General features: G+C 44.9%; 1 protein-coding gene across 2 annotated transcripts in view; it reads right to left on the bottom strand.

Moving 5' to 3' along the window:
- MPZ (myelin protein zero) overlaps positions 1 to 12,313 on the bottom strand; it is a 30,167-nt gene that overhangs the window by 6,120 nt on the left and 11,734 nt on the right. Inside the window, exon 6 of one of the 2 annotated variants that reach the window (XM_063811762.1) lies at positions 4,549 to 4,919. The exons of the other annotated variant lie outside the window; for it this stretch is intronic. Coding sequence (XP_063667832.1) covers positions 4,770 to 4,919 — 150 coding nt within the window. The 3' untranslated portion in view covers positions 4,549 to 4,769. Of the gene's footprint in view, positions 1 to 4,548; positions 4,920 to 12,313 lie in introns of those variants that run through there. 2 annotated transcript variants of the gene reach the window in all.

Raw genomic sequence — 12,313 nt, 5'->3', positions numbered from 1 at the left:
CTAGAGAGCACCACTGTTACATTAAAATTTTAATCCACTAATTACATAAAATTATGGCTTTCAAGTAGCTTAAATTGCTGAGAAATTACCTCTATATGCTAAAACCAGAAGCCAAATGTTTAAAGATGGAGCAAAGAATGATCTTTTTTTTTTTTTTTTTGAGATGGAGTTTCGCTCTTGTTGCCCAGGCTGGAGTGCAATGGTGCAGTCTGGGCTCACCGCAACCTCCGCCTCCCAGGTTCAAGCGATTCTCCTGCCTCACCTTCCCAAGTAGCTGGGACTACAGGCATGTGCCACCACGCCTGGCTAGTTTTCTATTTTTAGTAGAGACGGGGTTTCTCCATGTTGGTCAGGCTGGTCTCAAACTCCCAACCTCAGGCGATCTGCCTGCCTCGGCCTCCCAAAGTGCTGGGGTTACAGGTGTGAGCCACAGCGCCCGGCCTTTTTTCCTTTTCAATTGTTTTTGTTGTGGTAAAATATACATAACAAAATTTTTCATCCTAACCATTTTTAAGTGTACAGTTTAATAGCATCAAATACATTCAATAATACTGTGTAACTATCATCGCTATCCATCTCTGTAACTCTTTCCATCTCGTAAAACTGAAACTCTACACCTATATCCTTTAGACAGTAATCCCCATCTCCCCTCTTCCCAGCCTCTGGCAACCACCATTCTACTTCCTATTTCTAAGTCCCCTTACTTCTTCATATTTACCCTTCCCTTCTTGATTTAAGAATACAGAAGTCAGGCCGGGCCCAGTGGCCCATGCCTGTAATCCCAGCACTTTGGGAGGCCAAGGTGTGTGGATGACCTGAGGTCAGGAGTTCAAGACCAGCCTGGCCAACATGGTAAAACCCTGTCTCTACTTAAAAAATATAAAATTAGCTGGGCATGATGGCAAATGCCTGTAATCCCAGCTACTTGGGAGGCTGAGGCAGGAGAATCGCTTGAACCCAGGAGGCAGAGGTTGCAGTGAGCAGAGATGGCACCACTACACTGCACTCCAGCCTGGGTGACAAGAGTGAAACTCTGTTTCAAAAAATATATATATATGTATATATATATGTATGTATATGTCAGCTGGAGGCCAAGTGTGGTGGCTCATGCCTGTAATCCCAGCCCTTTGGGAGGCCAAGGTGGGTGGATCACCTGAGGTTGGGAGTTCAAGAACAGCCTGACCAACATAGAGAAACCTCATCTCTACTAAAAATACAAAATTAGCCTGGCGTGGCGGCACATCTTTGTAATCCCAGCTACTTGGGAGGCTGAGCAGAAGAATCACTTGAACCCAGGAGGCGGAGGTTGTGGAGCTGAGATCACGCCATTGCACTCCAGCCTTGGCAACCAGAGTGAAACTCCGTCTCAAAAAAAAAAAGTCAGCTGGGCACGATGGTGCATGCCTATAATGCCAGCTACTTGGGAGGCTGAGGCAGGAGGATCGTTTGAGCCCAGGAGTTCAAGGCTGCCATGAGCTATGATCACACCACTGCACTCCAGCCTGGGTGACAGAGGGAGACCCTGTCTCTGAAAAAAAAGCGTGTATGTGTGTGTAAACCATGTGGCAGCTATGAATGGGAAACAAGGAACAATATCCCTAGAAGGTAACCTATAGCTCAAAGTTTACTCATGCGTAGCAAGCCCGTTGCCATAGGATATGAGGAGAATTGACCAGTAATTCATGGGAAGGTCCTATGTTAAAGGAATCCCCCCCTTCTTCTGATGCCAGGGAAAAGGAGGAAATTTTACTGTTACTTTTGGAATCTGTTCTGAGTACAGTATGGTAATGGTGGTGAACTTCGGTCCCAGCCTCATAGGCAAATAAAAGGATAACCTCATTGCCACACCTGCTGTGTGTCCAGTGTGTCTGATAAAGCTGGAGTATTCCCCCTTCCCTTGTTCCATGGACATAAGATGAGAATTGATGGGTGCTGTACCTGGTCTGCCCCTGTGGGTACTAAGGTAAGGCAGGGGCTTCCTCTTTTTGGTGAAGTGAACTTTTGTGGCTGGTGCTAAGGCAATGCTGGAGTCCTTTGCCACCAGCTCCTCTCTTGGAGACTCTGCTGCTTGGGGGTATCTGTTTATTTGTTTTTTGCCACACTGATCTGGAGCACAGTGCTGAAATGATTTTTCCCTTTACCATCTCTTGCTTTAAAAATGTTATGCTTGTTCTCATGCTCATACTCATATTTTTAATAAAGGGCATGGTAGCAAAAACATAGTCATTGCTTTGGGAAAGAGTTCTGACCAGAAAGAGAGACTTGGGCATCTTTTGCTGAACAAATGGTAGTTCTCAATGAAGGTTCTGAACACTGTTTTCTCTCTGCCACGCTACTTATTCCTATCATGGGCACTCAAACTGAGCCTCTTTTCTCTAGCATGCCTATAATTCCTCCTTGGGGCCCTGGGCTGAGGCTGGGATCTTGGGGCTCTAGAACCTTGCTTCACTTCCCTGTCCCTCTAGTACCTACTACTGAAGAACTAATCCTCAAATACTAATCACTGAGGAATTATTCTTGAGTGCTTTCTTTTGTGGAGCAAAAACTGAGTATTTGGGGAATGGGTGAATGCCTTTATAAATGGCTTAGCAGAAAATAAAAGCATAAGAAACAGTCAAGGAAGAAAGTTAAAAAGAAGAAATTCATTTTTCTTATATTCAGCACTTCCGACACCAAATGTTTGAGTTTTCTCCTCCCATTAGGCAATTCTCCAACTGTGGACAGCAACTGGGTGTCCTGCAATCCAATTATGACACTACCCAGACTTCACACTAGTTGCAAGTCTCAGATTGTGACCTGTACTTCTGGCAAACTGGTTGTACATCAGGGGTTCCCATGACCATGCCTCAAGTTCAGTAATTTTCTAGAATGGTTCATAGAACTCAGAAAACTGCTTTACTTACTGTTACTGCTTTATTAGAAAGGATACAACTCAGGAACAAACAAATGCAAGAGATGCATAAAGCAAAGTATGGGGATAAGAGGTGCATGGGGCATCCATGCCCTCTCTGGTGTGCCAACCTCTCAGCACCTCCATGTGTTCACCAACCTGAAAGCTCTCCGAATCTCAAGCCCCATTGTTTAGGGTTCTTATGGAGGCGTTATTATGTAGGCATGGTTGACTGAATCATTGACCATTGTTGATTGAGTCAGTCCTCTCTGCCTTTCCTGAAGGCCTGGTGGGGGCTGGGGGTGGGGGGGGGGCGCTGAAATTTCCAAACCTCTAATCACAAGGTTGGTTTCTCTGGCAACCAGGCTTTCATCCTCAGAGAGTTGGCTCATTAACATAAACACAGGTAAGGTTGAAAGGGGCTTATTAAGCCGGGTGCGGTGGCTCACGCCTGTAATCCCAGCATTTTGGGAGGCCAAGGCAGGCTGATCACCTGAGGTCGGGAGTTCGAGACCAGCCTGACCAACACGGAGAAACCCCATCTCTACTAAAAATACAAAATTAGCCAGGCATGGTGGCGCATACCTGTAATCCCAGCTACTCGGGAGGCTGGGGCAGGAGAATTGCTTGAACCTGGGAGGCGGAGGTTGCGGTGAGCTGAGATAGCACCATTGGACTCCAGCCTGGGCAACAAGAGTGAAACTCCATCTCAAAAAAAAAAAAAAAAAAGAAGAAAGGGGCTTATTACAAATAATAAAGATGCTCCCCTCCTAACACTCAGGACATTCTTTAATTTTTTTTAACTAAAAAATTTGTTTCTAGAGATAAGGTCTCACTATGTTACCCAGTCTTCAGTACAGTGGCTATTCACAGGTGCAATCCTCCCACCTCAGCCTCCTGAGAAACTGGCACTACAGGCACGTACCACTGCACCTGGCTCACTTAGGAAATTCTAAGGGTTTTAGGAGCTGTGTGCTGGAACCCACTGTGCCAAAACTGAAGGAGGAAAACCAAATATATATTTCTTATTATATCACAATATCACATCCATATCGCTGATATCTGTTTTGGTATTTTTTTCAACTGCGTAGGGGTGGCAGAGCTGGGATAATAGTCCCATCTATACGTGGGAGAGGTCTGGCAATCCAAGCAGGGGATATAGTTGTAATTATGTTCCTGAAGTCCAAATATGTACATCTTGGTGAAGTTTCAGGCAGCTAAAGGTAGAAGGATTCTGCTCCCTGGATGATCCTGCAATTCTAATTTCAGAGACTTAGTGTTGCTGCTGGGTAGGACCCTTGATGTCCCCTTGATCTTGCCCCAATCTAGAGTCAGCTCTTTCCACTTTCATCTCTTCCATCTCCTCCTCTTGCAACTAATCCCTGCCCTAATGTCCTTTTTGGGAGCTGCCCTCTGTGCCCACCTCTTTGCCATTCTCTCCACTCTCTTTCCCTTGCTGAGTTTCCCTTATTTTTGGAACTGTTTGCAGTGGGAGTGGCTTCTGGCAGTTTCCTTTTCCCTGCTGTGCTCGGTCCCTGAAAACTTGCCCTCACAGGAATCACTCTCCAGTGAGCTGCTGTCTTCCTTCATCATCTTCTCTGCAAATGTAGCTCCTCTGCTGTCTGTGCCTCTGAAAACTGAGGGTGGGGGTCAGGAGGTTTGCTTTTTTTTTTTTTTTTGAGACAGAGTCTGGCTCTGTCGCCCAGGCTGGAGTGCAGTGGTGTGATCTCAGCTCACTGCAAGCTCCGCCTCCCAGGTTCAAGCGATTCTCCTGCCTCAGCCTCCCAAGCAGCTGGGACTACAGGCACCCGCCACCAGGCCTGGCTAATATTTTGCATTTTTGTTGAGACGGGGTTTCACCGTGTTAGCCAGGATGGTCTCAATCTCCTGACCTCATGATCCGCCCACCTCGGCCTTCCAAAGTGCTGGGATTACAGGCATGAGCCACCGCGCCTGGTCTGAGGTTTGCTTTTTGTGTAAGATGGTGCCTTTCTTTCTGGTTGTTTAGGTGGCAGCTTTGACTCCAGATCTACAAAGGCAGAGATACATAGTCCACAGATAATTAGAAAGTCAGCCTGTTCACTAGGGTGCAGGAAGAGCTTCCTCATTCCTTTGTTGGCTCTTTCTCTCCTGCAGTCATCGGGTTAGGGTGAACCCTTCCTCTCAGCATCATGCTTCAATCATCATCATCATCATCATCATCATCATCATCATCATCATGGTCATCATCATCATAGGCTTTCCTTACTCACCAATCCACATGAAGCAAAGGGAGCCACCCCTACTAGATCACTTGAGAGTATCCTTACCTGCACATAACTCTTTGTTGGCTCAGGTTACATGAGACTTAGGATCTTCAGGGATGCTCACCCCCAAGTTGGGGTGATTCCTCAGCCTTATGCTACCTACAGAATATGAATGGTGATGATAATAGTAATATCTAAGATTTGTAAGTAGTTGTGTGTCAGATCCCATTCTAAGCATGTTTACATATATTAACTCATTTAATTCTTGCTGCTTTATGACATAGATACTATTATTATCCCCATTTTATAAATGAAGAAACTGAGGCACATAAATATTAAATAACCTGCCCAAAACAATTAAGTGTTTGAGCTAGGACCAGAACTCAGGCAGTCTGGCTCCAGAATCTGAGCCCTTTGTATTACCCTGATAAGGGGCTAGATAAGTGAAGGGCAATAGATTGGTTGTCAAGAATGTTGTCCAGCCTAGCTTATAGGGCAGAGCTTCCCTTAGCTGAGCTCAGGCATATCCACTTGGTCCCTCATAACCTAGACAGGTAAAATCTGTACCTTCTCTGGTCCCTCATCCTTCCAGGGAAGAACGAGTGAGTAGGTGTGGATATCCTGAAGCTAAGCTAAACTCTCCTCTTAACTCATGGGAAGGCCCTAGGCCTCATTTATTCTTCTAAATCAGTTCTCAACAACGGGGTGCACTGCCCTCTAGGGGATGTTTTGGGTATCTGTGGGGGGATTTTTTTAGTTTTCTGTGTGTGTGTGTGTGTGTGTGTGTGTGTGTGTGTGTGTTGGGGTGGGGGGTGGGGTGGTGATGGTGGTGGTGAAGGTTCCTGGTATTTAGGAGCCAAGGATCCTAGACAATACTGCAATGACCAGGACAGTGCTGCACAAAAAAGAATTGTCCCACATCTCACATGACTTTTAAAAGCCCCATTGGAGGCCAGGCGCCATGGCTCACGCCTGTAATTCCAGCACTTTGGTAGGCCAAGGCGGGCGGATCACCTGAGGTCAGGAGGTCGAGACCAGCCTGGCCAGCATAGTGAAACCCCGTTTCTACTAAAAATACAAAAATTAGCTGGGCATGGTGGTGGGAGCATGTAATTCCAGCTACTCGGGAGGCTGAGGCAGGAGAATTGCTTGAACCTGGGAGGCGGAGGCTGCAGTGAGCTGAGATCGTGCCACTGCACTCCAGCCTGGGTGACAGAGCAAGACTTTGTCTTTAAAAAAAATAAAATAAAAATCCAAAAATTAGTTGTCCATGCTTGCGTGCACCTGTAGTCCCAGCTACTCGGGAGGCTGAGGCAGGAGAATCGCTTGAACCAGGGAGGCGGAGGTTGTAGTGAGCTGAGATCGCATCACTGCACTCCAGCCTGGGTGACAGAATGAGACTCCATCTAAAAAAAAAAAAAAAGTCCCATTGGATATTAATTTAGGTAAATAAAGCCTGTTATAATCAGAAGGAGCCTGGAACACAACTCCATTTTACATATAAATGCAAAGTATTTTTGTCATTGTTTTAGACCCTGAATTTCCAAGAAATACAAGTAATGTGTAGATTGAAGGGACATCATAATTTTTGTTCAGAAATTTACCAAGAGTTGTTTGCCATTTCAGGAATCCATGTCATAAGACAATGCTATCTGTGGTATTTGAGTCTCTAATACCTACCTATCAGTTTGCATGTATTACTGTTGCATTCACAGCAGTTTTTTGTTTGTTTGTTTTTGAGACTGTCTTGCTCTGCCTCCCAGGCTGGAGTGCAGTGGCAGCATCTCGGCTCACTACAGCCTCCATTTCCTGGGCTCAGTTGATCCTCCCGCCTCAGCCTCACAAGTAGCTGGGACTACAGGCATGTGCCACCACACCCAGCTAGTTTTTGTATGTTTTGTAGAGAAGGGGGTATCGCCACATTGCCCAGGCTGGTCTTGAACTCCTGGGCTCAAGTGATCCGCCTAACAAAAATTAGCCGGGCATGGTGGCGCTTGCCTGTAGTCCCAGCTACTCGTGAGGCTGCGGCAGAAGGATCGCTAGAGCCCAGGAGACCAAGGTTGCAGTGAGCCAAGATCGTGCCACTGCACTCCAGCCTGGGCAACAGAGTAAAACCATGCCTCAAATCAATCAATCAATCAATCAATCAGTCAATCAATCAGTCAATCAATCTGACTTAAAATTAGCCGGGAGTGGTGGCGGGCGCCTGTAGTCCCAGCTACTCGGAGAGGCTGAGGCAGGAGAATGGTGTGAGCCCGGAAGGCGGAGCTTGCAGTGAGCCGAGATCGCGCCACTGCACTCCAGCCTGGGTGACAGAGCGAGACTCCGTCCCAAAAGAAAAAAAAAAAAATCCTACATGACTCCAAAGCACTTTTGAAGGAAAGAAGGTATTACCGAAGATGATTCTGAATCAGGTCTATTTATGGTAAATAAATTTTTTTCTCTAACACCATAATTTGACATTCAACATTTCCCTTGATTCTCTAACAGTTATATATTATTACTCCTATTTTATAGATTAAGAAGGATTCATAGAGAGAGACTAAATAATTTCCTTAAAACTTTAGGCCTTTCTGACTTCATAACTCATATTTTATTTTAAACCCCTAATACTCCTCTGATGGTCTCCTGCATTCAGAAATAAGTTGCGTAGCTGGGTGTGGTGGTTTATGCCTGTAATCTCAACACTTTGGGAGGCCGTGGCTGGAAGATTGCACAAGTCCGTGAGTTTGAAACCAGCCTGGACAACATAGTGAGACCCTGTCTATACAAAAAATTAAAAATAAAAAATAATTTTAAAAAGGAAGAAATTGGGCTGGGCATGGTGGCTCATGTGTCCAATCCTAGCACTTTGGGAGGCCAAGGCTGGCAGATCACCTGAGGCCAGGAGACCAGTCTGACCTATATGGTGAAACCCTGTCTCCACTAAAAATACAAGAAAATTAGCCAGGCATGGTGGTGCACAACTGTAGTCCCAGCTACTCAGACGGCTAAGAATCTCTTGAATCTGGGAGGTGGAGGTTGCAGTGAGCCGAGATGGGGTTTCTCCATGTTGGCCAGGCTGGTCTCGACCTCCTGACCTCAGGTGATCCACCTGCCTTGGCCTCCTAAAGTGCTGGGATTACAAGTGTGAGCCACTGTGCCCAGCTGCAGCATTTTTTTTTTTCTGAAACAGGGTCTCACTCTGTTGCCTAGGCTAGAGTGCAGTGGTGAGATCTCAGCTCACTGCAACCTCTGCCTCCCGGGCTCAACTGATCCTCCAACCGCAGCCTCACAAGTAGCTGGGACTACAGGTGTGCAACACCACACCTGGCTAATTTTTGTATTTTTTGTAGAGATGAGGTTTTGCCATGTTGCCCAAGCTAGTCTCAAACTCCTGGGCTCAAGCCATCCACATGCCTTTGCCTCCCAAAGGGCTGGGATTACAGGCATAAGACACTGTGCCCAGCCACAAAGCAGCAATTTATCATTAAATGGAAATGGTTATATGTGATGGTTAATTTTAAGTGTCAACTTGACTGGGCCACAAGGTGCCCAGATACTTGGTTCAACATTATTCTGGGTGTGTCTGTGAGGGTGTTTCTGGATGAGACTAACATTAGAATCAGTAGTCTGAAGCAGATTATCCTCCCCATTATAGGTGAGCCTCATCCAATCTATTGAAGGTGTAAATAGAACAAAAGGCTGAATGAGAGAAAATTCATTCTCTCTGCCTGATGGTATTCAAACTGAGACATTGGTATTCTCCTGCCTTTGGACTTGAATTGGAACTTATGCCATTAGCTTGCTGGTAGTCAGGCCTGCAGACTGCAGGTTTTGGAACTTCTCTGCAGATCTTGAGAATTCCCAGCCTCCAAAATCATGTGAGCTAATTTCTTATAATAAACATATATCTATATCTATATTGGTTATATTATAGATGAAGAAGAGATACATGAATGGAACACAGAATGGATACAGACTGTGAAAAAATTAATGTTCCAGGTGACTGTCCACCAAAAGCCTCTTTTCCTGGCACCCCCAGTGCTGCTCAGTTAGCCCTTGGACAAAGTGGCCATTTTGGCAGGCATGGAGCCTATGCATGAGCTCAACAACATAGAGTTTCCCTTACCAAGGCTGATCTAATTAAGGCTACCACTGAGTGCCTAATATGTCAAGAGCAGAAACCAACATTGAGTCCCTGATACACGCTATTCTCTGAGGGGACCACCTTCCCACTTGATGCTTAATGGCAGGTTAATTACACTGGCCTTCCTCCATCATGGAGGGGGCAGAGGGTTTTTTGTTTCATTTTGTTTTTGAGACAGGGTCTTGCTCTGTCACTCAGGTTGGAGTGCAGTGGCACAATCACACAATTACAGCTCACTGCAACCTCTGTCTCCTGGGCTGAAGCAATCCTCCCACCTCAGCCTCCCAAGTAGCTGAGATTACAGGCATGAACCACCACGCCCTGCCAAAAGATACATTCTGAATATGGATTTGCTTTCCTTATACACAATGCGTTTACCAGGACCACCATTTGTGGGCTTACAAAATGCCTTATCCATAGTCATGGCATTCCCCATAGCATTGTGTCTAATCAAGGAACTTATTTCACAGCAAAGGAAGTACAGTAATGAGCTCAATGTTCATGGAATTAAGTGATATTACCACATTTCTCATCACCTGGAAGCAGATGCCTGTTTGAAACATGGACTGATTTACTAAAGACTCACAGCAACACTTGGCAGACAATACCCTGAAACAATGGGGATCTATCTTACAAGGTGCAGTATGTGTTTTGAATGAGAGGCCATTATATGGTGGTGTTTCCCCCACAGCCAGAATATATGGGTTCAGGAGTCAGCAAGTAGATGTGGGAATGGCTCTTCCACTGTTACACTAATAACCCACTCGTTGAACTTTTGTTTCCCAGCAACTTTGAGCTCTGCTGGTTTGGAGGACTTTGGCTCCAAAGGAAGATTTTGTCCACCAGTGAACACAGCAATGGTTTCATTGACTTGGAAGACAAGAATGCCACCTAGCCATTTGGGGCTTTATATGACACTGAACAAAAAAGCCAAACAAAAGGATTATAATAGTTTCCCCTATCCACTTATTTATGGCTTCACTTCTCAAAGTTTCAGTTTCCCACAGCCAACTGTGGTCTGAAATATTAAATGGAAAATCACAGAAATAAACAATTCATGAATTTTAAATTGCATACTGTTCTGAGTAGCGTGATGAAATCTTGTGCTGCCAGGGATGTCATTATCCTTTTTCCAGCATATCCATGCTGTATACATTACCTGCCCTTCAGTCGTTTAGTATCTATCTCAGTTATCAAACCAACTGTCCAAGTGCTTGTGTTCAAGTAATCCTCATTTTACTCAATAATGGCCCCAAAATGCAAGAGTAGTGATGTTGGCATACTGTTATAATTGTTTTCTATTATTAGTAGTTATTTATGTTAATCTCTTACTGTGCCTAACTGGTAAATTAAACTTTATCATAGGCCAGATGCGGTGGCTCATGCCTGTAATCTCAGCACTTTGGGAGGCCGAGGTGGGCGGATCACCTGAGGTAAGGAGTTTGAGATCAGCCTGGGCAACATGGTGAAACCCTGTCTCTACCAAAAATACAAAAAATTAGCCAGGCGTGGTGGCGCACGCCTGTAATCCCAGCTACTTGGGAGACTGAGACAGGAGAATCGCTTAAACCAGGGAGGCAGAGGTTGCAGTGAGCCAAGATTGTGCCAATGCACTCCAGCCTGGGCAACAGAGCTAGACTCCATCTCAAAAAAAACAAAAACAAAAACAACAAAAAACTTTATCATAGATATATATGTATAGGAAAAAACATAGTATATATAGGGTTCAGTACCATCCCTGGTTTCAGGCATCCAGAAAGTTCTTGGAATGCATCCCCCACAGATAAAGGAGGGCTACTGTATTCCGCTGGCTGGTGTGACTGATCCTGATTACATAGGGGAAATTGAATTGCTGCACAGTGGGGACAAGGAAAGCTATTTCCAGAACCCAGGGGATTCTCTGGGAGTGCCACTTAGTACTTCCCAGCCCAATAGTAAAGGTTAATGGACAAATATAGCAACCAAATACAGAAAAAAAAAAAAAAAAAAAAAAAAAAAAAAAAGGGCAAGACAATTGAGAACTCAGACCTTGAGCGAGAAATGGAAGTTTGGGTCCCTGTACAGGTGAAGAACTCTGACCATCTGAAGTTCTGAGTGAGAATGGGGAAATACAGAATGAGAAGTAGAAGTGGAATATGTCTTTTGACCCAATTATGGAAATGAGGACTGGACTGCAGGAAGTTGGCCTATTTTCTATTTGCTTATTATAATAGATATGTGTTTATGTTAGCCATTTATTCACCTCTCTTCTTTTTATATTATTAGACAATTTACTGGAAGTGAACTTTACAATATAGTCTACATCATAGAATATTTGGTGGGACTGTGACAGAATTAACATAATCAGGGATGAATACAATCACTGTTGGCCTATTTGAAGAACTGTGAAAAGCTCTGTGTGTGTAGTCTGCCCATGCCTTTCCTTCTTCAACCTTACTTCTACACATGAATATTTGTCCAACAATTTCTCAGACGTTTTAAGGCAGGGTAGCAAACTCATATGTTCATAGTGGTCAGGCAGGTAAGGAAATGAGAGAAGTGAGGATTTAGATCCCATCTAAAGGGGAAAAACAATATTCAGTTCAAAGTGATTGTTGCCTGATGACAATCAATTGTAGCATTATTTGAATAAACAAACATATAGGACAAACAACAGATGTTTTCCAAGTTGTTGCAATCTCTGATTTAAAGTTAATTTATTGGCCAGGCGCAGTGGTTCACGCCTGTAATCCCAGCACTTTGGGAGGCCGAGGCTGGCGGATCACGAGGTCAGGAGTTCGAGACCAGCCTGGCCAACATGGCGAAACCCCGTCTCTACTAAAAATACAAAAATCAGCCTAGTGTGGTAGTGGGCGCCTGTAATCCCAGCTACTAAGGAGGCTGAGGCAGGAGAGTCGCTTGAACCCAGGAGGCAGAGGTTGCAGTAAGCCGAGATCGTGCCACTGCACTCCAGCCTGGGTGACAGGGCGAGACTCTGTCTCAAAAAAAAACAAAAAAAAAAAAAAAGAGAGAGAGAGAAAGTGTTAACAGATAGAGGAAGTGGCTGGT

The sequence above is a fragment of the Pan troglodytes genome, chromosome 1 (assembly GCF_028858775.2).
Source record: "Pan troglodytes isolate AG18354 chromosome 1, NHGRI_mPanTro3-v2.0_pri, whole genome shotgun sequence".
In the NCBI taxonomy this organism is placed as follows: Eukaryota; Metazoa; Chordata; class Mammalia; order Primates; family Hominidae; genus Pan; species Pan troglodytes.
This window is presented reverse-complemented; position numbering and strand designations above follow the sequence as displayed.